The following is a 26263-nucleotide window of genomic DNA, read 5'->3' on the forward strand; positions in this document are numbered from 1 at the left end:
CTTTATTTTTTGAATTTGTCCTTGCTTGTTGAACAGTATAAAAACAGTTGCTGGATAAATATGTCAAAAATGTTTATGATAGAGATACAAACTGAGGGGATCTTATGCATACAACAACAGATTATATTTTCTATTAACCCTAAACATTTCCAGGCACATCACAACACCGTATTTGGCCCAAGGGCCGTAGTTTGGACACCCCTGGAGCAATGAAGGAAGGAGGGGGGCTACAACGTCACACTCCAGAAATGAAAATTATGTTTGTAAGAGAGGCAGCCACACCGAAGTGGTCGAGGCATGTCTCTGTTTCTCTCAAAGAAAATTCGAACTGAATTCATCAGATCCTTCTCAACAACACAGCAGGAAAAGGAAAGGAGGTTTCAAACTTCCTTTATAACCTCCTTTAGCTTAGGAACCACTGGACCCCCCTAACCGAAAGGAGATGATAAAATGCTGCCCCACAATGCATGAATGTAACTTCTGTTAGACAGCCATATGCCATACATTTTTGCACACATTCACAGTAAATATGTATTCAGTATGATAGCTGTCTAACAGAAGTTAAATCAATTTCTCACTTATTCTGACAATGTACTTAACCCCAAATAAAAGAACCCAATAAAAAGAGTTGTTAAATAATAGTGAAGTCACGTCGTAATAACAATAACTCATCTCTCTCGAGTTTTATTTTTGAGCTTTGCTAAAAGCCACTGTGTCAACTGTCCATCTTGGGTTGCCGTCCGGAGTTGTCCAATATGGCGGACCATCTCGCACATGCGCACTGCAGATCGGGCAGAGCTGCAGATCGGGTAGTGAGTAGTGACAGCCGTCACTCAACAGTCGGCCGTTCACGGAAACAACCGATTATGGGAGAAATTATATCATGAAAGTTACGGTGCTTATTACGCATTTTAAAACGTAGCCTATGTGGTAAGTTGCCAAAGTGCTTTGTTTTGAACGTTCATCAGTATTATAATCAAAAAGAGAAATATAAACGTTAGTTTTTACTGAAATGATCAAATAAAGTCAACATTTCACTGAGCTGTGTGGGGGTTGTTCAACTGTTAAAAGATGTTTGAATGGTGATATACACAGTGATAGATGTTAAGGACTAACGTTTATAATAAATACATTTGTATTTATTTTAAGATCTTTTAATAGTTCATACAATCATACGTATTGGGATCATTTGTATTAATGTGGACCGGAGGGAGAGGGTGACGAGCAGAAGTTTCACTTTTTTATTTCAATTCCAACTTTGGTCATGAAGAATATGTTTCTCTGTTGTCCACGTTCATAAAGCATAAAGCAACAGCATCAGAGCACGGTGCAGAGTCTCTAGATGAGTTTACAGTAGTCCCTCGTTCTTATTATACATCCATGTTGTAGTCCGCTGTATAGAAAACTGTAGTTTCCATAGTTTCCTCACAGCAGCAGACGCACATTCATGACGTCCGCTGGCGCATCATAAACACGTCGGATAGTGAAAGTGCACTCGGATTCTCTAAGCACCGCAGTCTCTTCTCCTAAATCCTTTTGAATTCTCCTATCCACTATCCCTTAACCCCGTGACGTGTCACTCAGATGTCAAGGAATAGGAGATAGGGTTAGAATTTAGGAGCTGATTTTTGGATTATCGGAACGCAACCCAGCTGATTATATTTACCCTGTCAACAAGGAAGATTTACACAAAACGTTAGCTCTACTCAGGTGACACTTAATGTAATACTTCAGAGTAAGTGTTAACAAGATAACTACGGCTATCTGTCCTCAGGCTAGCCCACTTTAACAGCTTCTGCTAGCTTCTTTCACAATCTCTCCGTGTCAGTTTTTGGGACTTTTTAACCTCCTTTGTGGTTGGGAGTTTAGCTTCACTCCTGCTTTCCTGCCTACGTTTCTACATCCTAGATTTTGTCCAGCGGTTTTACATAAAAGTTTTCCCCATGCAGGAGAAGCACCAACAAGCTCTTTATGCGAAGCAGCAAAAGGGAAATAAAACGTTTGTTATCAAGTAAGTTCTTAAATTAAAAAATGGTCTGTGCAACAGGATGTGGACATAAGTTTAAGATGACTTAAATGTTCGCGGTTGCTTCCAGCCTGGCATTGAGCAAGTCAAAACATTTTTATATAATTCAATATAACTCTGCCTAAGTTTATATTTTAAGGAACATTAATCCTTTTTGTTGGTTTTTCTTTATTATTATTATTTCACACTACAGGTATAAAAAATATGGCTGCTTCAAACTATCTGCAATCTGAAGATCAGTTCCTCTGCTGCATCTGTCTGGATGTGTTCACTGATCCAGTCACAACATCATGTGGACACAACTTCTGTAAAGACTGCATCACCAAACACTGGAATTCTAACTACCTGTACCTGTGTCCTATGTGTAAAAAAGAGTTCAACACAAGACCTGAGCTGCACGTTAACACTTTAATCTCTGAGATGGTAGCTCAGTTCAGAAAGGCGGCTCAACAGAAAGCCAGCAGCAGCAGCAGACGCTCAGAGCAACAAGTCTTCAAACCAGGAGAAGTTCCCTGTGACGTCTGCACTGAAACCAAACTGAAGGCCCTGAAGTCCTGCCTGGTGTGTCTGACCTCCTACTGTGAGACTCACCTGGAACCTCACCTGACAAAGTCAGGTCTGAAAAGACATCAGCTCATCGACCCTGTGGAGAACCTGGAAGACAGGATGTGTCCGAAGCACGATAAACCTCTGGAGCTGTTCTGTAAGACCGACCAGACATGTGTCTGTATGCTCTGCATTGTTTCAGACCACAAGATGCATGAACTGGTTCCTCTGAAAGAAGGATATGAAGGGAGGAAGGCAGCGCTTGATGTTCAAATTCAGCAGATGATCCAAAAGAGACGACACAATATTCAGGAGATCAAAGACTCAGTGAACCTCAGTAAGGAAGAAGCAGACAGAGAGGTAGCAGAAGGTGTTCAGGTCTTCACTGCTCTGATGGAGTCTGCTAGAGGACTGAACAAACTCATGGATACGGTCAAAGAGAAGCAGAAAACAACTGAAAAACAGGCTGAAGGCTTAATCAAAGCCCTAGAACGGAACATCTCTGAGCTGAAGAAGAGAAGCACTCTGATGGAGCGTCTCTCACACTCTGAAGACCACCTCCATCTTCTCCAAAGCTTTCCATCCTTGAAAGTTGCTCCACAAACCAACGACTGGAAAAAGGTCAGCATCCGTCCATCATCACATGAGGGAACTGTGGTGAGAGCTGTGGTTCAGCTGGAGGAGACACTCAGTAAAACTCTGCACCGCTCGTCATCTCTACGGTCACGGTAAGAATCCGTATTACACGTTATCCAGTGCACACAGTACAGTGATAGAATGACGAGAATATCTATTTAATTCCTTGTAAAAAAAAAAACAGACATTTTTTTTTTACAGGTTCCCAGAGTGCCGTAGATGATCCTACCGGACACTGAGCGAGGGGCGGGCAACACCTTCGACATGTTATCAATTACGAGCATGACAAAAGGAGAAGCAAGGGGACCAAAGGAACATTTAAGCTGCCGCTGAAACAGGGAAACTCCACACAGAAGAGCACGGCAAGTTCGAACCTAAAACCATCTTCGTGTGAAAATGCCAGCCGCATCACCCTGCCGCCCAGAGATCAAATTTAACACAGTGGGAATTGAGTGGAAAAAAAGAAACGCCGCAAGATATCTTGATGTATAGCTACAGACAATATATTGCCGAATGTTTAATAAAGCTTCATTTCAGAGTAAGGCCTATTTCTTTGCCTATAGGGTCTACAGAGTATGTGTCATTGTTATGCATTGACAAAGTGGTTTAATAGAACAGATACTGACACATTTTTCCATTATGTTAATTACTGTAGCCAATATTTTGTTTTCTGTTATAGTTTAATGTTGTGATCTTTAATATTTCAGTCCTCGTTGATTCGGTGAAATGCTGGGTACTTGTGAACAAAGCAAGAGTGGTTTAATACAAGTGTAAAGCTGCTTGAGCAACTGCTTAGTCAGAACTACAACAGAAGAGCAGCTGCAGCACAAATAGACCAGGAGCATAGCAATAGAGCAAGACAACAGTCTCCGCTCATGCACACTAGCTCCTGTGGGTATTGTCCACAGTATCTGACCATTGCATGTATCATATATGTGTAATGTGTGTATATGTAAAGCGCTTTGAGTCATTGATAAAGCGCTATAATAAATGTAAGGAATTATTATTAATTAGCTAGGATGGCAGCATATTGTTTTTAGGAGCCTTGAAGAAAAAGGCATTTGTGAAGGAGGGTGACAAAAGTTGTTCGTTTAAACAGATTGTGTGTATCTTTCAGGTCTGTACGTTGTGTAGGAATCATTTCTTTTTTCAAATGTAATTCAATTACATTTCTATGTTTACTGGCCTGTGCCACTCTCATCCTTTGTGTACTCATTATGAACCAAAATGTGTTTTTTGTACAAGAACAGCTATTAAAATAATCGATAGACTCCTTTCCTATTGCTATGTGTTTCTGTTTTAATGTGGCGCGTCACGTTCAACGCCACAAACACAACTTGGAAGCAGGGTTGGTTGAAAGTGAAAATGTTCCGATGAGTATTTATTTGTTTATATGCGTTACTTATTCAGACCGTCTTTCAAATTCCCCAAACCGATGATGGTGATTGTTCAAACAGTGGAAAGACATCAAAGACTTAAATTAGTGGGTTTTTCAAAAATTAAAAGTTTTTTACGATGATCAGTGAGGACAGCATATTTGTTTTGTATGTTATTTTTTGTAATTATGATCATGGTTTAAATTCCTGTTATTGTACTTATATAATAGCCCGAGGTTAGTGGGTATTTACATTACATTGCATTTAGCTGACGCTTTTATCCAAAGCGACTTACAATAAGTACATTCGACCAGGAAGACACAACCTTGAAGAAAACAGAATCATATAAGTACATCAGGTTTCATAGAGCAAAAACATTTCAAGTGCTACTCAACTGGCTTTAGATAAGCCAGTCCTTTATTAGTATATAAGTGCCTTGTTAGTACTTTGTTAGTAATTCTATCGCTCGAAGTGGAGTCGAAAGAGATGAGTTTTCAGTCTGCGCCGGAAGGTGTGTAAGCTATCTGCTGTCCTGATGTCAATGGGGAGCTCATTCCACCATTTTGGAGCCAGGATAGCAAACCCACGTGTTTTTGCTGCAATGTTTTTGTGCAATGTAAAACGGGGTATGTTGTATAGTGGGAAAGGGGCTTAATGCTAAAGTGGTGTTCATATCTATCTAGATACCTTCGTTACTGTCCTGTGTTGAAGCCATAGGTTGAACCCCCTATCTCTAATAAGTCAACATTACATGAGTTTCTCAAAAAAACAGCCCTGTTTTCAGCTTTGTGTCAACACATCTAACAGTTGATCCAAGAGGGTTTTTGTGTAGAAGAATTGTCTCAACACATAACCAAACACTCTGGAGATACATGTTTTCTACTTGACAAGAAAGGGATGTAAACAGTCATCTGAAAAATAACTAAAGTGGTTATACAAATGCAGTGACGTAAAAGTAATGTTTGCCTCTAAAATGTATCGTAGGTGAACAACAAATTAACATAATTTGAATGCATGTTGTCACTGGAAACTTATTTAATACCTTTAGTTACTTCACAGATGTGGATGAATGATGTGAAATATAATCAAGTGTTGAATCAGACTTTAGTTCCACCTGGAGTAAATTCACAAGCTACCCTGCAGTATACAAAGTCATTCAAACTAGCTGCTCCTTTACCAGCTTTGAGAACACTTTAATGATCAATCATTATAAAACATATCAATATATTATTCTGAAATGGACCAATCTGCACAACGACTACTTTTACTGTCGCTACTTTCACTATATTTTGATGATAATACTTTTCTACTTTTGCTTGAGGAACATTTTGAATGCAGGACTTTTACTGTAACAGAGTATTCCTACACTCTGGTACTTCTACTTTTACTCAAGCACAAGATCTGAGTACTTTCCACCACTGTGCAGTAAAAGTAAAATATTTACCTCTGAATTGTGATGAGGTAGAAGTACAAAGTAGGAAAAAATGTAAATACTCAAGTAAAGTACAAGTACCTCAACATTTAACTTAAGTATAATTATTGAACTACTTGCTTACTTTCCACCACTGCATACTAAATAAAGCCCTGCATATACTAAACGCTAAACTCAAAGTATATGCTGCTTTTAATAAACATTTCTAACGTGAGTTGTCTGACTGGAATGGGGCAAAGCCTGCGAGATAGTTTAGGCAGCCAACTGCACCAATGATACATTTACACTTAAAGCGCCCTGCCCCTCTTACAACCTCGCTGCTGCGCGCCTGCCCCACCACCCCAGCTCCTGCCCCAGCTTCCTCCTGTAGGCTCCATGGGATTGTTATTTAATCATCACTCAATGTTCTATGTACATTTGTGGAGTGATGAGGCCCAAACCTAGATGCCAAACTCAAACTACATGCTGCTTCTAATAAACATTACAGACGTAAGTTGTCTGACTGAAATGCATTAATGGTCTGACATAATCACAAGGACACACATTGAGGAGCCTTGTTCATACATTTGGAGAATGGATTTCCACTTTAAAGCTACGGCTGAGTAACCTTTTCTGAACAATGCGAAACTGCAGGCTTTATAGAAAGTAATGGGATGATGACAAAACTATCTAGGTTGCAATTCAGCATCTGGTTAGAACAGCTGTTATTTCTTCTTTTCAAAGCTCCATAGTCTCATTTTTGTTAAGCAAAGTCAGTGGTTGTTGGAACGCTTTCTAATAAATCAGAGCTGTTGTCAGCTCATAAGGCCTTCTGTAAGAAATGTTTACTATAAAACTGTATATGCTACACAGAGCAGCACCTTACCGTGGTAGAGAGGTTTGTGTGCCCTGATGAACCTGGGGGCTGTATTGTCTGGAACCTTGTATTCCTGGTAGGGTCTCCCATGGCAAATTGGTCTCAGGCAAGGGGCCAGACTAAGATTGGTTCAAAAGATCTCATGAAAGAAAAACCAAGAAGTGAGGATACCCGGCCCGGACGAAGACCGGGGTCCCCTTCTGGAGCCAGGCCCAAAAGGAGGACTCGTCGGCGAGCGTCTGGTGGCCGGGCTTGCCACGGAGCCCGGCCGGGCACAGCCCGAAAAGGCAACGTGGGCAACACCTCCGCTTCTCCGTCCCGCGGGCCCACCACCTACGGGAAACAGCGATGGGGTCGGGTGCACTGCCAGAAGGGTGGCAGTGAAAGCAGAGGGTCTCGACGGACCAGACCCGGGCAACAGAAGCTGGCTTTGGGGACGTGGAACGTCAACTCTCTGGGGGGGAAGGAGCCGGAGCTTGTGCGGGAGGTGGAGCGTTACCAGCAGGATCTGGTTGGGCTCACCTCTACGCACAGCGTCGGCTCTGGAACCTTACTTCTGGATAGGGGTTGGACTCTATTCTTCTCCGGAGTTGCTCAAGATGTGAGGCACCGGGCGGGTGTGGGGATACTCACAAGTCCCCGGTTAGGTGCTTCGTTGTTGGAGTTTACCCCAGTGGACGAGAGGGTCGCCTCCCTACGCCTGCGGGTTATGGGGGGGACAACTCTGACCAAACAGCAGTTCAGAGTATACAGCCTTCTTGGAGACCCTGGAAAGAGTCCTGTATGGGGCTCCTGAAGGGGACTCTTTAATCTTGCTGGGAGACTTCAATGCACATGTGGGCAATGATGGAGACTAGGGGTGTAACGGTTCACAGAAGTCACGGTTCGGTTCGTACCTCGGTTTGGAGGTCACGGTTCGGTACGGTTCGGTACAACAAGAAAAAGCAAAAAAAAGTCCCAAATGCATAATTCCAGGTTTGTTGTTATTTATGTTTGAACAGTAGTGCAAGTTTCAGTTTAAAAATAAAGAACTCTGACATTTTGAATAATTAACTGTATTAAACGGTTAAAAACAAACCATACACAGTACACTCAGATGGCCATATTATCTATAATGGCTGATGTCAAACAAAAAGGTTTCATCAAGCTGTAAAACTAAAAAGAATGTCTTGAAAATATGACATCATAAATAATAAGAAAGTGTTTCAAGAGCGCAAAGTCGTTGAAAAACATATGCCAAAAGCTTCCGTTATTTATTTTGGTCTCTCGGCTCTCATGTCTATTGGTTTATAAAAACAGCGGGGATCAGCTGTTGAACTGCTGTTGTCTTTTGCTCCGGTGATTGGCAAATCTGGGTGATGCCTTCTGATATGATTTAGCATGTTTGGCGTGTGTTACTATTAGCATACCGCACCGCTGTAGAACAACGGCGACACACCGTCCTCGTCCGATCCACCACTCGCACACTTAATCGTTATTGTAGTCCACAGGGAACCCGAAATGTTCCCACACAGCTGATTTAAAAGAAGCAGGTGGGTTCTAGCTCCTGTGTGTTATCTGAAATCGCCATACTAACTTTTCTTCTTCTTGTATTTTGTTCGTTTTGTTGTTGTGTTTCTTCTTGTTCTTCATTTGTTGTTTAAGGGCGGCTGGCAAACAGCTTTTAGGCGCAATACCGCCCCCTGGATTATATATAGTGTAGATACTGCCCTGAATGACAGACTTTTTTCCCACTCGTAAGAAAAAGGCGTATTCGTCGTGTGACTGCGTGTGTCGAACCGTGACGTCCGAACCGTGACGGTACGGGACGAATACGGATACCGTTACACCCCTAATGGAGACACTTGGAGGGGCGTGATTGGGAGGAACGGCCCCCTGATCTGAACCGGAGTGGTGGTTTGTTACTGGACTTCTGTGCTAGTCATGGATTGGCCATAACAAACACCATGTTCGAACATAAGGATGCTCATAAGTGTACGTGGTACCAGAGCACCCTAGGCAGAAGGTCCATGATCAATTTCGTTATCGTATTATCGGACCTGAGGCCGTATGTTTTGGACACTCGGGTAAAGAGAGGGGCGGAGTTGTCAACTGATCACCATCTGGTGGTGAGTTGGGTCGAGTGGCGGGGGAAGCCTCTGGATAGACCTGGTAGGCCCAAACGTGTAGTTCCGGTTAACTGGGAATGTCTAGAGGAGGAACAAGTTCAGGAGGCCTTCAACTCACACCTCCGGCAAAGCTTTTCGGGCATTCCTGTGGAGGTTGGGGACATTGAACCAGAATGGTCGGTGTTCAAAGCCTCTATTGCCGAAGCCGCGGCCGAGGCAAAGCAGCGGGTGTGGGAGAAGTTCGGAGAAGACATGGAAAAGGACTTTCGGGCGGCACCAAAGTTGTTCTGGAAAACTGTCCGACACCTCAGGAGGGGGAAGCAGGGGACCATCCAAGCTGTGTACAGTAAGGATGGGACGTTGTTGACCTCAACTGATGGAGTGTTAGGGCGTTGGAAGGAACACTTTGAGGAACTCCTGAACCCGACAACTCCCGACAACTTCCTATGTTAGAGGCAGAGCTGGAGTATGACGGGGGATCAACACCAATCTCCCGGGGGGAGGTCATTGAGGTCGTCAAACAACTCCACAGTGGCAAAGCCCCGGGGGTGGATGAGATCCGCCCAGAAATGCTGAAGGCTCTGGGTGTTGAGGGACTGTCATGGTTGACACGTCTCATCAACGTTGCGTGGAAGTCCGAAACAGTACCGAAGGAGTGGCAGACCGGGGTGGTGGTTCCCCTTTTTAAAAAGGGGGATCAGAGGGTGTGTGCCAATGACAGAGGCATCACACTACTCAGCCTCCCCGGGAAAGTTTACTCTAAGGCAGAGTCCTGCATCGGGTCGGGTACCCGCAGGTACCCGACGGGTGACCCGCAAAAAAGGTGATTCGCGGGTGGTATTTTTTAAAACGCTTTTTTTCCGGGTTCGGTTCTGGTTAAAACAAAGATGATGCGGGTCGGGTCGCGGGTGTTGCGTAATAAATATATTAAAATAATAATAATTTAGTTTAATGTTTAAAATCCTCAGACCTCTCCCCCGCGGGACCGCGCATAATCATAACCTCTGCAGCGCATCAATCTGCTGCTGAGCGCGCCACATTCGAAATGGCTGAGGTGAAGCTCTCGAGAGGAGAATACAGCATTTTCAATAACACTTCCTCAAGAGCGAAACCCAACGTCTGGGAGGCTTTTGGTGTCATCCTAGATGGAGAAAATAACCAACATCCCACGCTTTTTGAGACAAATATGCAACTGCGTGTTAATAATTGCACGTTTTCACTTCATATATATGCGGGTTCGGGTCGGGTTGCGGATCTTGTGCCGACGGGTCGGGTTGCGGAACTAATTGGCAATATGTGCGGGTAGCGGGGCGGGTTCGGTATTGCACGTCGCGGGTGCGGGTCTTGAAAATCAGACCCGTGCAGGACTCTGCTCTAAGGTACTCGAGGGTCAGGCCGATTGTCGAACCTCAGATTGAGGAGGAACAATGCGAACGACGGATCAGCTTTTTACTCTCGCAAGGATCCTGGAGGGGGCCTGGGAGTACGCTTATCCGTTCGACATGTGTTTTGTAGACTTGGAGAAGGCGTATGACCGAGTTCCCAGGGAGTTACTGTGGGAGGTGCCGCGGGAGTATGGGGTGAGGGGGTCTCTACTCAGGGCCATCCAATCTCTGTACTCCAAAGCGAGAGCTGTGTCCGGGTCCTCTGCAGTAAGTCGGACCCATTTCCAGTGAGGGTTGGCCTCCGCCAGGGCTGCGCTTTGTCACCCAATCCTGTTTGTAATATACATGGATAGGAGTTTTAGGCGTAGTCGTGGGGGAGGGGGTCTGCAGTTCGGTGGACTAAGGATTGCACCACTACTCTTTGCAGATAATGTGGTTCTAATGGCTTCATCGGTCTGCGACCTTCAGCACTCACTGGATCGGTTCGCAACCGAGTGTGAAGCGGCTGGGATGAGGATCAGCACCTCCAAATCTGAGGCCATGGTTCTCAGCAGGAAACCGATGGACTGTCCACTCCAAGTAGGGAATGAGTCCTTACCCCAAGTGAAGGAGTTCAGGTATCTCGGGGTCTTGTTCTCGAGTGAGGGAACAATGGAGCGTGCGATGGGCCGGAGAATCGGAGCAGCGGGAGCGGTACTGCAGTCGCGGTACTGCAGTCGCTTTACCGCACCGTTGTGACGAAAAGGGAGCTGAGCCAGAAGGCAAAGCTCTCTGTCTACCGGGCCATTTTCGTTCCTACCCTCACCTATGGTCATGAAGGATGGGTCATGACCGAAAGAACGAGATTGCGGATACAAGCGGCCGAGATGGGTTTTCTCCGCATGGTGGCTGGCGTCTCTCTTAGGGATAAGGTGAGAAGTTCAGTCATCCGGGAGGGACTCAGAGTTGAACCGCTCCTCCTTCGCGTCGAAAGGAGCCAGTTGAGGTGGTTCGGGCACCTAGTTAGGATGCCCACCTGGGCGCCTCCCTAGGGAGGTGTTCCAGGCACGTCCAGCTGGGAAGAGACCAAGGGGTAGACCTAGGACCAGGTGGAGGGATTATATCTCTTCGCTGGCCTGGGAGCGCCTTGGGATCCCCCAGTCAGAGCTGGTTGATGTCGCCAGGGAAAAGAAAGTTTGGGGCTCTCTGCTGGAACTGCTACCCCCGCGACCCGACCACGGATAAGCGGGAGAAGATGGATGGATGGATGCTACACAGACACTCCACCGGTCATTGTGTCAAACAGAATGATTGTGATTGTGTTATCAAATTACTATTCAATCTAATAATGTATTTATTTGTGTATTTTTTAGATGATTAAAGCTCAGGTGCCAACGTTCTATATGTTTTGTTTTCACTTGAGAGCAGCAGAGGAGCAGGTCAGTGTCTCTGTCCTCTGGTGTCTAATGCTGTAATGAGCAGGGAATCAAAAAGGGTCTGACTGTGAAAGTTAGGTTTTTACTTGTTCCGTGTAAATACATTAGAGCTCTGAAATAAAGTTAAAAAATGTCAAAGGTAATTGCATCAACATTCATTTAGCCTAAGTTGGGAAGTCACTCTTTGTTGTGGCTCAAACTAAATGTGTTCACATTATGTAATAATACAACATTCAATTAATCTTCATCATGCAAGTACAAATGTAATATTCAAAGACTTAGCAAAACAGTAAAAACAGGGACAAATGTTATTCCACAGATGCTGTGTTTCACTTGCCTGTTTGTGCTGATTCAAACTATTACAACATGTTTCCATGTCTTTTTCAGTCTCTGTGTATCAGATCCATGTGGGAACAGCACAGGTGTAACAACAGGTCCAGACAACCGTACAGTACACATCTAACATGTGAGTCGTGATGAATACTAACCTCAACTTTGATCAAATAACTCAATATTAAAAATGAAATCACACTGTTAATAGACAGATGAAGATAAAACATTTTAAATACCGTCTCACTGAGCCCTGTGGAAGATAGAGTACAATAAAGCAGAAATGGTTTGAAATGAAAAGTATTTATCCTCTTTTTAACTTTAAGTTCACATGAACAGGGACGAACTCCTTTTATGAGCAAATGTTATTTATTAAATGAGGAAAGTTGACGGGATCTCAAAGTTTTAACTCTCATCAAATATGCATAGTTTAGTTTTAAACACGCTTTTTGTAAAAAAAAAGTAAATAATTGTTGGACAGCTAGATCTTATAAATCAGAGCTGTGATCTGTTCATATTAAGTGTCGTAGAAAGGCCTTGTGAAAAGGGTGTAAATGTGTTTCACTCTCTGTGTATGTTGGAGCTCCGTCATTTTCGTACATATGTGCGGAAGCCATTTTATCAACATTCATTTACATTACATTAAGACGCTTTTATCCAAAGCGACTTACATACATTAAGTACTGTGGACAATCCCCACAGGGTCTGTCTTGCCTAGCGACACAACGACAACTTGTTACCCCCTGATTAGAAGTCCAGCACTCTATCCACTGAGCCACAGCCACCCACATTTAGCCTAAGTTGAGATGTCACTCTAGTAATGTGGTGTCCTAAATACAATGTTTTAAAATGATGTTATAAATGAATGATTCCTTTTCATGTTCACTGTGCAAGTACAAAGGTAATATTCAAATAATTAGCGAAACAGTGAACAGTAACAACATGGAGACTTTTTGTTATACACAATATGTTGGTCAGGACTCCCTGGAAGAAGAGATCTTGTATCTCAATGGGACATTCCTGGATAAATAAAGGATACATAAATAAAATAAATAAAAAAATACACATTTATCCCCTGCTTGTTCCTGTTGATATTTTAAATTGTGTTTTCTCCACGTCAGTCTCAGTGTATTAGATATTGGAACAGCTCAGGTGTAACAGCTGTTGAAGTCCCATCAGTACCTACTCTATCTAGCATGTGGAATATTTGTAATGAACACACACATCAAGATTTATGACACACTCACTAATGAAAATGAAATGATGCTGTTGTGATTGAGAGACAGACATATCAACACACTTTAAATATTGTCTCACTGAGGCCCTGTGGAGGGAAATGTACAATGCATGATACTTTATTTTAACAAAAGTGTTCTTCATCATTTCTCACATGCACAGCAAAGAATGATTTCAAAGTGCGGACCCACTTTTGAACATGTCTTTGCATGAAAAAGCTTATTCCAACACACTTCGACAGACTGTGATCACTTACCATCAACATTTTCTTTGGCAGTCCAAACGTTTTATTTAATACCTTTATTTGTTTTGGTTAAAAATAAATGGTTTTGTGAGACATCTCCAGCTGCGCTAATGTCCAGATACTGTTTGGCTGTGTGAAACAGACAGAGTCTGCCAAGTTCAGTTGACCAATGATATTAGGCCAACAGTGAAAACACCCTCCCTGATGCACATAAAAAAGCAGCCAGTCACTTGTCGCCTTCAGAGTCTCTATCCCATCCAACGCTTCAAATAAACTTAAACGACAACCAACCCTTCCTCCTGCTCCTGTGACGGAGAGACATCATCATGCTGTTGTTCCTCTTCCTGTTGGGTCTGGCTCTGGGTGCTGTGTCTCCTTCAGAGGACCCTCAAGTGAAGCTTGAGCGTGGCAACTGTCCCATGTTCTGGTACTCCTTCAACAACCGCTGCTACAAGTACGTCGCCACACTTTTGACTTGGGCTGATGCAGAGCTCCAATGTGTGTCAGAGGGAGCCAACCTGGTGTCCATCCACAGTCAGGCCGAACATGAGTTTGTCAGATCACTGATCAAGAACTTTGACATTGCTGAGGGATGGAACTGGATCGGACTCAGTGACCTCCACAAAGAAGGAGGCTGGATGTGGTCTGATGGGTGTGAAGCCAAGTTTTTCGTTTGGCCTGGAGGAGAGCCAAGCAACCCTGGAAGACACTGTGTCCACACCAATTGGTATCAGAAATGGGACGATTGGCAGTGTTCTTCAACTATTGCCTCAGTCTGTGCATCTCGCATAACTTGTGTTTAGCAACTGAGATGTTACATTTGTCTGGTTGAACCAGGTCACTGTAAAACTGTTACTCTGTTAACATGCTTCTGACCACAATAAAGACATGAATGCACACTTATGTTTAAAGAAGTCATTCTACTAACCTTCATTTCTATGAATATTTACACAGGTGATTCAAAATGATCTCAAACTTAATTAACTGAAAACATATAAAAGTGTGTGTGTTTCTATGTGTGCATAAACATAGGCATTTTTCCTTGTATCTGAATGTTGAATTGGTTTTCAATAGAATCAATCCACAGAACAAAGACATCATTAAAAAGCAATGAAAATTATAGTAAATACAATTAAAATAAATCATTACATTCTAAATAATAACAAAAAACCAATGAGATAATGGGAAGAATAAAACTATATAAATACATAAATGAAAAAGAATAAAACAACCGTTATAATATATTTATTTTTAAATATACATGGGGTAAGCATTGTCATTACCTATCATACTGTCACCACTCAATTATATGCATGTTAAGAATAATAATCTTTCCCACATCAAGATGATATCATTTTATATATTTACACAGGTAATTCGATTGAATACGATCTCAAACTTAAATGAATGAAAACATATAAAAGTGTGTGTGTTTCTATGTGTGTATAAACATATGCATTTTTCTTTCTTTCTGTATCTCAATTTTGTATTGGCTTTCAAGAAAATGAACATGATACAGAAAAAAACATCATTAGAAATAAATGACAATTTAATTACATTTAAATGAATAATTAAATTCAAAGTAATAACAAAAAACAGGAAGAACAAACACTATTTGTCACGGTTGAGTGAAGGAAGCAGGACCCAAATGCAGATAACTCTGATAAACCTTTATTTCAAGGATAATGAAACCAACTCAGACAAAACAGAACACTCACCGGTGAACTCCGTCACCAACAAAAGACGAACCAACACTGAACACAGGAAGAGATCAAATACAGGGAGGGGTAATCACGAGATGAGAAACAGCCGGGGAGGGGAGGAGGAACACAAGGACAACAGGTGAACACAATCAGACAACTAGACACACCAGGGAAACTAACGACAGGAGGAACTGTGGTAGGAAAAATAATTTAACAGTAGGTCAGGAAAGAACATAGATTTGGTTTTTGTTTTATTTATTTCATGGTTTTATTGATTTATTGATTGATTTTTATTTTATTTTGATTAGGGCACAAGTTAAAAAGTTGGAATGATGTGATGATTCATTCTCATGTACAGTAGGTGGCGGTATGCACCTTTTAAGTTGTTTGCAATCCGCCAAAAGCAAGAGAAGAAGAAGAAGAACGACGGAGGAAAAAACACGGAAAAGGACCAGACAGTAACCCAGGAGGAAAACATGACAGCAAACACCCAAACATACAAAACTACAAACGTGACATAACATGAGAATCGTGACACTATTTAAACCAATAAATAAAATAAAATAATGAAAACAATCCCTATAATATATGTGTTTTTTAAAATATACATGAGGTAAGAATCATATCATACCGCTCACCTTTCACCACAACAATAATATACATGTTAAGTATAATACTCTTTCCTACATCAAGATCATATAACCAGGCCAAGTGTTACTGTATAGATGCTTTTCACATATCTGATCATAAAGACATTAATGTCAAACATCACATTACATTTATACCTTTATTATATAAATAATCATTCACATGTAGTATCAATGCTTCCTGCACGCCACTATTGCTACTTAATTTATTAAATTACTGTTAATCATAATATATTGTTTCATTTTAGATGTTCAGAAGTTCATCGATTGCAAATGCATTCCTGAGAAGAAAGCATGTTTGTGGTTTGAAGCTTTAAAAGTATTTTGTTATGTTTTAGTAATCTCCACGTAACACAAACTTGCACAAACAAATGTTTATCAAATACCATTAGATATAATATGATTTTCATTATCATATTATATCCTTTTATATGAGAAAACTACAGTTCAGGTGCCATTTTCAGAAGAAGATGTGAATCTGTAAAAGTACTTTTTTGTTTTTGGCCACTTGAGGGCAGTAGAGGAAAAAGTCAGTGTCTTTGTCCTCTGGTGTTAAAGGTCCCATGTCATGCTTTTCCGGTTATCACCCGTCCCCTTGTGTGTTATGTAGCTTTTTCTGCATGTAAACGGTCTGCAGAGTCCCACACCCTCAAAGTACACCCTGTGGCGAGCAGTGGCGGTTCTAGACCAATTTGGTGCTCAGGGGGAATGGCCATGCAGCAGCTTTGCCAGGCCTTCAAATAGCAGACTATCACCAGCGTCAGGCTCTCAGTTCACACAGTTTTGGTGGATAGTTATTTAATCATCAATTCATGTAAATGTAAATGTGTGGAGTGGTGAGGTCTGCCTAAACGCTAAACTCAAAGTATATGCTGCTTTTAATAAGAACAATTAACGTGAGTTGTCTGACTGGAATGGGGCAAAGCCTGCGAGATAGTTTAGGCAGTCAACTGCACCAATGATACATTTACACTTAAAGCTAATACATCAGAGCTGCTACACAGACACTCCACCGGTCATTGTGTTAGTCAAACAGAATGATTGTGTTATCAAATTACTATTCAATGTAATAATGTATTTATTTGTGTATTTTTGAGATGATTAAAGCTCAGGTGCAAACGTTCTATATGTTTTGTTTTCACTTGAGGGCAGAAGAGGAGCAGGTCAGTGGCCGTTTCTCAATGTCGAGTAAACCTGCTGCAGAGCCACTATTTCAAGTATACTACGTCATCGAGTGACGCCGAATGATGGGCATTTAACCTGCATTTAAACAGTCCTTCGGCGTCACTCAATGATGTAGTATACTTGAAATAGTGGCTCTGCAGCAGGTTTACTCGACATTGAGAAACGGCCACTGTCTCTGCCCTCTGGTGTCGAATGCTGTAATGAGCAGGGAATCAAAAAGGGTCTGACTGTGAAAGTTAGGTTTTTACTTGTTCCGTGTAAATACATTAGAGCTCTGAAATAAAGTAAAAAAATATCAAAGGTAATTGCATCAACATTCATTTAGCCTAAGTTGGGAAGTCACTCTGGTATTGTTGTGGCTCAAACTAAATGTGTTCACATTATGTAATAATTAGGGCTGTCAGTCGATTAAAATAGTTAATCGCGATTAATCGCAAATTAATCGCACATTTTTTATCTGTTCTAAATGTACCTTAGAGGAATATTTTTCAAGTTTTTAATACTCTTATCAACATATGAGTGGACAAATATGCTTTATGCTAATGTTTATTATCATTTGAACAATGACAATATTCTCATGAATATTAAACACAACAACCTGGAACCTCTCTCATTCAATAATACAATACAAATGGTGTGTGGTGTGTGTGTGTGTGTGTGTGTGTGTGTGTGTGGTGTGTGTGTGTGTGTGTGTGTGTGTGTGTGTGTTGTGTGTGTGTGTGTGTGTGTGTGTGTGTGTGTGTGTGTGTGTGTGTGTGTGTGTGAGATGGATCGTTGGAGCTATGTGCAACTCAAGGCATATGCTCGAACGGGAGCTGCCTGGACGCTGCAATCATGTTGCGCACTATCCGTGCTGAGTGTGCTGACTTCTCGTACAATGTCCCACTGTCTGGCTTCCTGCATAAAGTCAAGTGCTCGGCGCAGTTGTGGCGAAATGTCGCTCCTCTGTTTTCATTTAAACAGCTCCTTCTAGCCGTTAGCGCAGCTAGCTAGCACCAGATGCTAACAACAACAATGCACGTAAGGTCTCTCTCTCGCTCGCTCGCGCCACACATACACACCCCCCTCCCGGTCCTCCCAATAGCCAGTCGGTGCCTGCCGTGTGAGCGTGGAAGTGTGGTCTGCCACAAGCGGGCAGCAGGAGCGGGGCTGTCAGCATCAGCTTGTAGATGGTATTTTAAACTCGATGCGCTCTGAAACTACGGGGCGGCCGAGGAAAAAAATACACATGCGTTAATCGCGTTAAAATAATTAGTGGCGTTAATTTTTTTTTGAGTTAACGCGTTATTAACGCGTTAACTTGACAGCCCTAGTAATAATTACAACATTCAATTAATCTTCATCATGCAAGTACAAATGTAATATTCAAAGACTTAGCAAACAGTAAAAACAGGGGAAGAAATGTTATTCCACAGATGCTGTGTTTCACTTGCCTGTTTGTGCTGATTCAAACTATTACAACATGTTTCCATGTCTTTTTCAGTCTCTGTGTATCAGATCCATGTGGGAACAGCACAGGTGTAACAACAGGTCCAGACAACCGTACACTACACATCTAACATGTGAGTCGTGATGAATACTAACCTCAACTTGATCAATAACTCAATATTAAAAATGAAATCACACTGTTAATAGACAGATGAAGATAAAACATTTTAAATACCATCCTCTTTTTAACTTTAAGTTCACATGAACAGGGACGAACTCCTTTTTTGAGCAAATGTTATTTATTAAATGAGGAAAGTTGACGGGATCTCAAAGTTTTAACTCTCATCAAAGATGCATAGTTTAGTTTTAAACACGCTTTTTGTAAAAAAAAAAGTAAATAATTGTTTGGACAGCTAGATCTTATAAATCAGAGCTGTGATCTGTTCATATTAAGTGTCGTAGAAAGGCCTTGTGAAAAGGGTGTAAATGTGTTTCACTCTCTGTGTATGTTGGAGCTCCGTCATTTTCGTACATATGTGCGAAGGCCATTTTATCAACATTCATTTACATTACATTAAGACGCTTTTATCCAAAGCGACTTACATACATTAAGTACTGTGGACAATCCCCACAGGGTCTGTCTTGCCTAGCGACACAACGACAACTTGTTACCCCCTGATTCGAAGTCCAGCACTCTATCCACTGAGCCACAGCCACCCACATTTAGCCTAAGTTGAGAAGTCACTCTAGTAATGTGGTGTCCTAAATACAATGTTTTAAAATGATGTTATAAATGAATGATTCCTTTTCATGTTCACTGTGCAAGTACAAAGGTAATATTCAAATAATTAGCGAAACAGTGAACAGTAACAACATGGAGACTTTTTGTTATACACATTTATCCCCTGCTTGTTCCTGTTGATATTTTAAATTGTGTTTTCTCCACGTCAGTCTCAGTGTATTAGATATTGGAACAGCTCAGGTGTAACAGCTGTTGAAGTCCCATCAGTACCTACTCTATCTAGCATGTGGAATATTTGTAATGAACACACACATCAAGATTTATGACACACTCACTAATGAAAATGAAATGACGCTGTTGTGATTGAGAGACAGACATATCAACACACTTTAAATATTGTCTCACTGAGGCCCTGTGGAGGGAAATGTACAATGCATGATACTTTATTTTAACAAAAGTGTTCTTCATCATTTCTCACATGCACAGCAAAGTATGATTTCAAAGTGCGGACCCACTTTTGAACATGTCTTTAGTGTGATGTGCTGGTTTTTTTCTTTGCATGAAAAAGCTTATTCCAACACACTTCGACAGACTGTGATCACTTACCATCAACATTTTCTTTGGCAGTCCAAACGTTTTATTTAATACCTTTATTTGTTTTGGTTAAAAATAAATGGTTTTGTGAGACATCTCCAGCTGCGCTGATGTCCAGATACTGTTTGGCTGTGTGAAACAGACAGAGTCTGCCAAGTTCAGTTGACCAATGATATTAGGCCAACAGTGAAAACACCCTCCCTGATGCACATAAAAAAGCAGCCAGTCACTTGTCGCCTTCAGAGTCTCTATCCCATCCAACGCTTCAAATAAACTCAAACGACAACCAACCCTTCCTCCTGCTCCTGTGACGGAGAGACATCATCATGCTGTTGTTCCTCTTCCTGTTGGGTCTGGCTCTGGGTGCTGTGTCTCCTTCAGAGGACCCTCAAGTGAAGCTTGAGCGTGGCAACTGTCCCATGTTCTGGTACTCCTTCAACAACCGCTGCTACAAGTACGTCGCCACACGTTTGACCTGGGCTGATGCAGAGCTCCAATGTGTGTCAGAGGGAGTCAACCTGGTGTCCATCTACAGTCAGGCCGAAGATGAGTTTGTCAGATCACTGATCAAGAGGTTTGACGTTGCTGAGGGACCCACCTGGATCGGACTCAGTGACCTCCACAAAGAAGGAGGCTGGATGTGGTCTGATGGGTGCGCAGCCAAGTTTTTCTTTTGGTATGGAGGAGAGCCAAACAACCCTGGAAGACACTGTGCCTACACCAACTATTATCAGAAATGGGACGATTTGCAGTGTTCTAAAACCTTTCCCTCAGTCTGTGCAGCTCGCATAACTTGTCCTTAGCAACTGAGATGTTACATTTGTCTGGTTGAACCAGGTCACTGTAAAACTGTTACTCTGTTAACATGCTTCTGACCACAATAAAGACATGAATGCACTTATATGTGTTTAAAGAAATCATTCTACTAACCTTCACTTTCATGAATGTTATATATTGACACAGGTCATTCGATTGAATAGAATTTTATGATATTAAAACATATAAAAGCGTGTGTGTTTTTAGGTTTGCATAAACGAATGAATATGTTGTTGTATTTGTTTTCAAGAGAATCAACATCGTAGAGAACGAAGACATCATGAAGAAGCAATGAAAATGTAATTCAAATGAATAATTAAATTCAAAATAATAAGAAAAAACTAATGAAAAATCAGGAAGAACAAAAAGTAAATAAACAAAAATGGAAAACAATAATGAAAACAATCCTTATGATATATGTATTTTTAAATATTCATGGGGTAAGCGTTGTCATTACCTATCATACTTTCACCACTCACCTATCACCACAACAATTATATACATGTTAAGTATAATAATCTTACACTACATATCTAGCATGTGAACCGCAATGAAACTCAACCTCAACTTTGATCAAATAACTCACTATTAAAAATGAAATCACACTGTTGATATACAGACAAACATGAACAATAATGTTTAGATACACTGAGGCTCTGTGGAAGATATGGCAAAAATAAAGCAGAAATGGTTTGAAATGAAAAGGCTTTATTTTTTATCAAATGAGAAAAGTACAGTAAACACAGGGAGACTTTATGTTATACACATTTATCACCTGCTGTTGATATTTTAAATAGTGTTTTCTCCACGTCAGTCTCAGTGAATTAGATATTGGAACAGCTCAGGTGTAACAGCTGTTGAAGTCCCATCAGTACCTACTCTATCTAGCATGTGGAATATTTGTAATGAACACACACATCAAGATTTATGACACACTCACTAATGAAAATGAAATGACGCTGTTGTGATTGAGAGACAGACATATCAACACACTTTAAATATTGTCTCACTGAGGCCCTGTGGAGGGAAATGTACAATGCATGATACTTTATTTTAACAAAAGTGTTCTTCATCATTTCTCACATGCACAGCACAGTAACATATATCTTAGAACAAATAACAAAACATTCAGAAAGGATGATTTCAGAGTGCGGACCCACTTTTGAACATTTCTTTAGTGTGATGTGCTGGTTAGTTTTTTTCTTTGCATGAAAAAGCTTATTCCAACACACTTCGACAGACTGTGATCACTAAGCATCAACATTTCTTAGAGATAGTTATAGAAAAGCGATGGATTCCGTGTGACATCTCCAGCTGAGCTGTTGTTATTTTTTTAGCCGATGTCTGTGTGGTTGTGTAAAACAGACAGTCTGCCAAGTTCAGTTGACCAATAATATTAGACCTACAGAAAAAAAACCCTCCCTGATGCATATAAAAAAAGCAGCCAGTCACTGGTCTCCTTCAGAGTCTCTATCCCATCCAACGCTGCAGATCAACTCATCCATACAAAGCAACCCTTCCTCCTGCTCCTGTGACGGAGAGACATCATCATGCTGTTGTTCCTCTTCCTGTTGGGTCTGGCTCTGGGTGCTGTGTCTCCTTCAGAGGACCCTCAAGTGAAGCTTCAGCGTGGCAGTTGTCCCCCGTTCTGGTTCTCCTTCAATGGCTGCTGCTACAAGTACGTCGCCACATGTTTGACCTGGGCTGATGCAGAGCTCCAATGTGTGTCAGAGGGAGCCAACCTGGTGTTTATGTTTATGTTTATTAAGGATCCCCATTAGCTTTTGCTCTCGACAAAAGCTACTCTTCCTGGGGTCCGACACTTAAAACAATACAACAATAATACAGCAACATTTAGGACATAAGTCCTGACATCATTAACAACATTAAAAACATCACCAATATCATCAACAACATGCGATCAAATAAAATTAGGGTTCACAGCTCACAAGGGTACATGGTCATTAGTAGATGGCCCTTCAATCTCTTCTTGAAAGAGGCTCTGGACTCTATTTCAGCAAGGTAGTTTGGTGGTCGTGGTGTCTATCCACAGTCAGGAGGAACATGACTTTGTCAGATCTCTGATCAAGAACCATGACCCTGACTGAGCGATACACCTGGATCGGACTCAGTGACCTCTATCAAGAAGGAAGCTGGATGTAGTCTGAAGCCAAACGACATGGGAGGACGTGAACACTGTGTCCACACACCAGGGGCGGATCTAGACAAATATTCATGGGGTGGCAAGAGAGTGGCAAGAGAGTCTGCCGGTTCTACAGGGTGGCACGAGGTGGCAGCTGCCACCTCAGAAAATGCCTTGCCACCCTAGTTGCCACCCTAAATGAAGGCAATGAATTTATTAATAATATTTTTTTAAATGTTGGTGACATTTCTCCATAGTTCGTGTAAACGTTTTACTCCACAGTTTAGAATGAACCCCCCCCCCCCCCCCCCTTTGTTTTGAAAGAAAAGTTGTGGCTCATCGGACATTTATGAGAGAAAATCCCTAATGTCCCCAGTGCAAGTGAATGCAGGGGGGGGGGGGTTCGCTGAGAGCTGCGCACAAGCCAAGCTCATAAGCCGAGGCCCCCTGCGCAATGTGAGGCCCCATGCAGCCTGCATGATCGGCCTGTAGGGAGCGATGCCCCTGCCTATGATAGTAATTACTTGTCTTTCAAATTTGAAGGAGGGTGAGCAAACATCTTGAGGAACATTCATCATTAACTCCTCCAGAGAGTCGATCAACAGGAAAGGACATAGACTGAGCCCAGAAGATGATTTCTGGATTATAAGGTTGACAAATGAAAAGGAGTACGAAGCTCTTGATGCCCCATCAGGCAGCCTCTCTCTGAAGTCTCAGTATGTGAACAACAAATGAACATAATTTGAATGCATGTTGTCACTGGAAACTTATTTAATACCTTTAGTTACTTTGCAGATGTGGATGAATGATGTGAAATATAATCAAGTGTTAAATCAGACTTTAGTTCCACCTGGAGTAAATTCACAAGCTACCCTGCAGTATACAAAGCCATTCAAACTAGCTGCACCTTCACCAGCTTTGAGAACACTTTAATGATCAATCATTATAAAACATATCATATTATTCTGAAATGGATCAATCTGCACAATGAATACTTTTACTGTCGCTACTTTAACTATATGTTGATGATAATACTTTTACTTGAGTAACATTTTGAATGCAGGACTTTTACTGAAACAGAGTATTCCTACACTCTGGTAGCCTACTTCTACTTTTACTCAAGTACAAGATCTGAGTACTTCTACTTTTACTCAAATACAAGATCTGAGTACTTCTCCCACCTCTATTTGTTACTTTCCACCACTGAGTATTTTACTATTTTATGTGTGTAAAGAACGTTTTTTTACTTTTACTTGAGTAACATTTTGAATGCAGTACAATATCTGAGTACTTCTACTTTAACTCAAGTACAAGATCTGAGTACTTTCCACCACTGTGGAGTACCATTAAAATATTAACCTCTGAATTGTAAGGTAGAAGTACAAAGTAGAAAATAAATACTCAAGTGAAGTACAAGTAATTCAATTTAAGAATTGAAGTATAATACTTGAACTACTTGGTTAGTTTCCACCACTGCATACTACATAAAGCCCAGTAAAAACAGGATATATTAAGTATTTTATCTGAGTATTTTACTGTGTTATGTGTGTTTTCAGCAGGTCACGTGACTGTAAAATCCACGCATGCGCACACAGCTTAACTGACCTCACGCATGCGCAAAGCCTTTTCTCTGTCAACATGGCGCTGTGCAGAGGAGCAGGGTTGTTGTTAAGGACATTGTTACCGGGAAACCCTCTCCTGTTCCCCGCTGCATGCCGAACACAGAGCTCTGTAAGCGGCGTGCTGGTGCCCCAGACCTCGCTGACCAGCCCCCCGTGGCCGGAGCAGCTGCCTCCGGTGTGTGAGGCGGAGGATGCGAGGCGACAGGCCGCCGTGGTGAGCACCGTGAACGGGAGCATCGAGAGGCAGGACTACGGGCGTCTGTTCGCGGTGGTGCACTTCGCCAGCCGGCAGTGGAAGGTCACCGGAGAGGACCTGATCCTCATCGAGAACCACCTGGAGGCCGGTTGCGGGGAGACGATCCGCATGGAGAAGGTGATACTACTTTTAGATTTGTTGCTAGTGATATTGCAATATGTTTTTAGATAGATATTAAACACCTGAACTTTTGAAAGAACATCCATAACATTCATCTGATTGCAACTTATATCAATATTCCAATTACTTGTATATAGACTATGCTGCACTATTTCTATTCTATTTTATTTGTATTTACTTGCACTATTATCTGTTTTATTGTGTTGCACTGTTGGAGGAGCCTGTGATCTAAGATGTATCATTGTCATAACTACACTGTGTACAAATGAGAATAAAAGCCTTGAAAAACAATAGATAGCAATGCGTTCATTAAATAAAAATATTTAAAACGTGGAAGAACCTTATAAAATAAAATCTAGGGATGGGGGGGGGAGTTCAGCCTCCTGACAGCCTGGTGGACGAAGCTGTTTGTGATCATTGATTCTGGTTCTGAAAGGTGCTGCTGGTGGGCGCGGAGGACTTCACCCTGGTGGGGAGGCCTCTTCTGGGGAGGGATCTGGTCCGGGTCGAGGCCACCGTCATCGAGAAGACCGAGTCCTGGCCCAAAGTGCACATGCGGTTCTGGAAGAGACACCGGTACCAGCGCAAGATGATCATCGTGCAGCCGCAGACGGTGCTGAGGATCAACAGCATCGAGCTGGCCCCAAGACTCTCATGATGATGGACTATTCCACACAGACTGGCTGCTTTCTATTCATATTAATATGCAAATAACTGAGTTGCTTTAATGCTGCGGCGAGGTGACTCTTCTGGCAGTTGTTGACTGTTTGAAACTGTAAATAAAGATTCATCTTTTGACTGATATTTAATTATTGTGTTTTTATATTACAAAAGTCAGTGGTGGAAGACATCGAGGCAATACCGAAGTGTGCAAGAACTCTATTACAAGTAGGTATTCTGCATTACCATCTACCAAGAGGGTTTTGATTTATTTAGCTTAAGTACAAATATTTTCTGATCAGGTTGTCTTAATCGTATTCTGTATAAACTGTAAAGCCCGCTGTACCCCAATTTTTTGCTGCCTTGTACTTCTACCCCACTACAGTTCAGAGGTAGATGGTGTACTTCTACCCCACTACAGTTCAGAGGTAGATGGTGTACTTCTACTCCACTACAGTTCAGAGGTAGATGGTGTACTTCTACCCCACTACAGTTCAGAGGTACATGGTGTACTTCTACCCCACTACAGTTCAGAGGTAGATGGTGTACTTCTACCCCACTACAGTTCAGAGGTAGATGGTGTACTTCTACCCCACTACAGTTCAGAGGTAGATGGTGTACTTCTACCCCACTACAGTTCAGAGGTAGATGGTGTACTTCTACCCCACTACAGTTCAGAGTAGGGCTGTGCAATTAATCGTATTTTAATCGCGATTACGATTATGGCTTGCGACGATTATGAAAACAGCATAATTGA

The 26263-nt window shown here is 41.8% G+C and overlaps 4 protein-coding genes across 6 annotated transcripts; all 4 read left to right on the forward strand.

The window, feature by feature from the left end:
• The first annotated feature begins 846 nt into the window (after positions 1–846).
• Positions 847–4484, forward strand: LOC117541023 (E3 ubiquitin/ISG15 ligase TRIM25-like). Of its 3 annotated transcripts, none has more exons than XM_034208064.1 (4): positions 902–930; positions 1950–2011; positions 2220–3300; positions 3393–4484. In XM_034208064.1, the coding sequence occupies exons 1-4, from the start codon at positions 926–928 to the stop codon at positions 3445–3447; spliced, it is 1203 nt and encodes a 400-aa protein (XP_034063955.1). In that variant the 5' UTR covers positions 902–925; the 3' UTR covers positions 3448–4484. The 3 variants fall into 3 exon arrangements, with proteins under 3 accessions (XP_034063957.1, XP_034063955.1, XP_034063956.1); XM_034208065.1 differs by having other exon boundaries at positions 3410–4484; XM_034208066.1 differs by lacking the exon at positions 1950–2011 and having other exon boundaries at positions 847–930.
• A 9362-nt stretch (positions 4485–13846) lies between these two features.
• Positions 13847–14489, forward strand: LOC117541031 (lactose-binding lectin l-2-like). Its single transcript, XM_034208075.1, has one exon. The coding sequence runs from the start codon at positions 13917–13919 to the stop codon at positions 14391–14393; it is 477 nt and encodes a 158-aa protein (XP_034063966.1). The 5' UTR covers positions 13847–13916; the 3' UTR covers positions 14394–14489.
• A 5658-nt stretch (positions 14490–20147) lies between these two features.
• Positions 20148–20790, forward strand: LOC117541032 (lactose-binding lectin l-2-like). Its single transcript, XM_034208077.1, has one exon. It carries the CDS (start codon positions 20216–20218, stop codon positions 20690–20692), a length of 477 nt encoding a protein of 158 aa, XP_034063968.1. The 5' UTR covers positions 20148–20215; the 3' UTR covers positions 20693–20790.
• A 3680-nt stretch (positions 20791–24470) lies between these two features.
• On the forward strand, positions 24471–25650 carry mrpl21 (mitochondrial ribosomal protein L21). The gene is made up of 2 exons (XM_034208071.1): positions 24471–24843; positions 25283–25650. The coding sequence occupies exons 1-2, from the start codon at positions 24487–24489 to the stop codon at positions 25502–25504; spliced, it is 579 nt and encodes a 192-aa protein (XP_034063962.1). The 5' UTR covers positions 24471–24486; the 3' UTR covers positions 25505–25650.
• The last annotated feature ends 613 nt before the right edge of the window (positions 25651–26263 follow it).

Source organism: Gymnodraco acuticeps, unplaced genomic scaffold (genome assembly GCF_902827175.1).
Source record: "Gymnodraco acuticeps unplaced genomic scaffold, fGymAcu1.1, whole genome shotgun sequence".
Taxonomy (NCBI): Eukaryota; Metazoa; Chordata; class Actinopteri; order Perciformes; family Bathydraconidae; genus Gymnodraco; species Gymnodraco acuticeps.

Bases quoted from the DNA above. Each gene is read 5' to 3' on its own strand.
- LOC117541032 (XM_034208077.1), top strand. From the start codon at position 20,216: ATGCTGTTGTTCCTCTTCCTGTTGGGTCTGGCTCTGGGTGCTGTGTCT.
- LOC117541031 (XM_034208075.1), top strand. From the start codon at position 13,917: ATGCTGTTGTTCCTCTTCCTGTTGGGTCTGGCTCTGGGTGCTGTGTCT.
- LOC117541023 (XM_034208064.1), top strand. The intron at 2,012-2,219 runs GTAAGTTCTTAA...TTCACACTACAG, and splicing joins AATAAAACGTTTGTTATCAA to GTATAAAAAATATGGCTGCT. The intron at 3,301-3,392 runs GTAAGAATCCGT...AAAAAAAAACAG, and splicing joins TCGTCATCTCTACGGTCACG to ACATTTTTTTTTTACAGGTT.
- mrpl21 (XM_034208071.1), top strand. From the start codon at position 24,487: ATGGCGCTGTGCAGAGGAGCAGGGTTGTTGTTAAGGACATTGTTACCG. The intron at 24,844-25,282 runs GTGATACTACTT...TGGTTCTGAAAG, and splicing joins AGACGATCCGCATGGAGAAG to GTGCTGCTGGTGGGCGCGGA.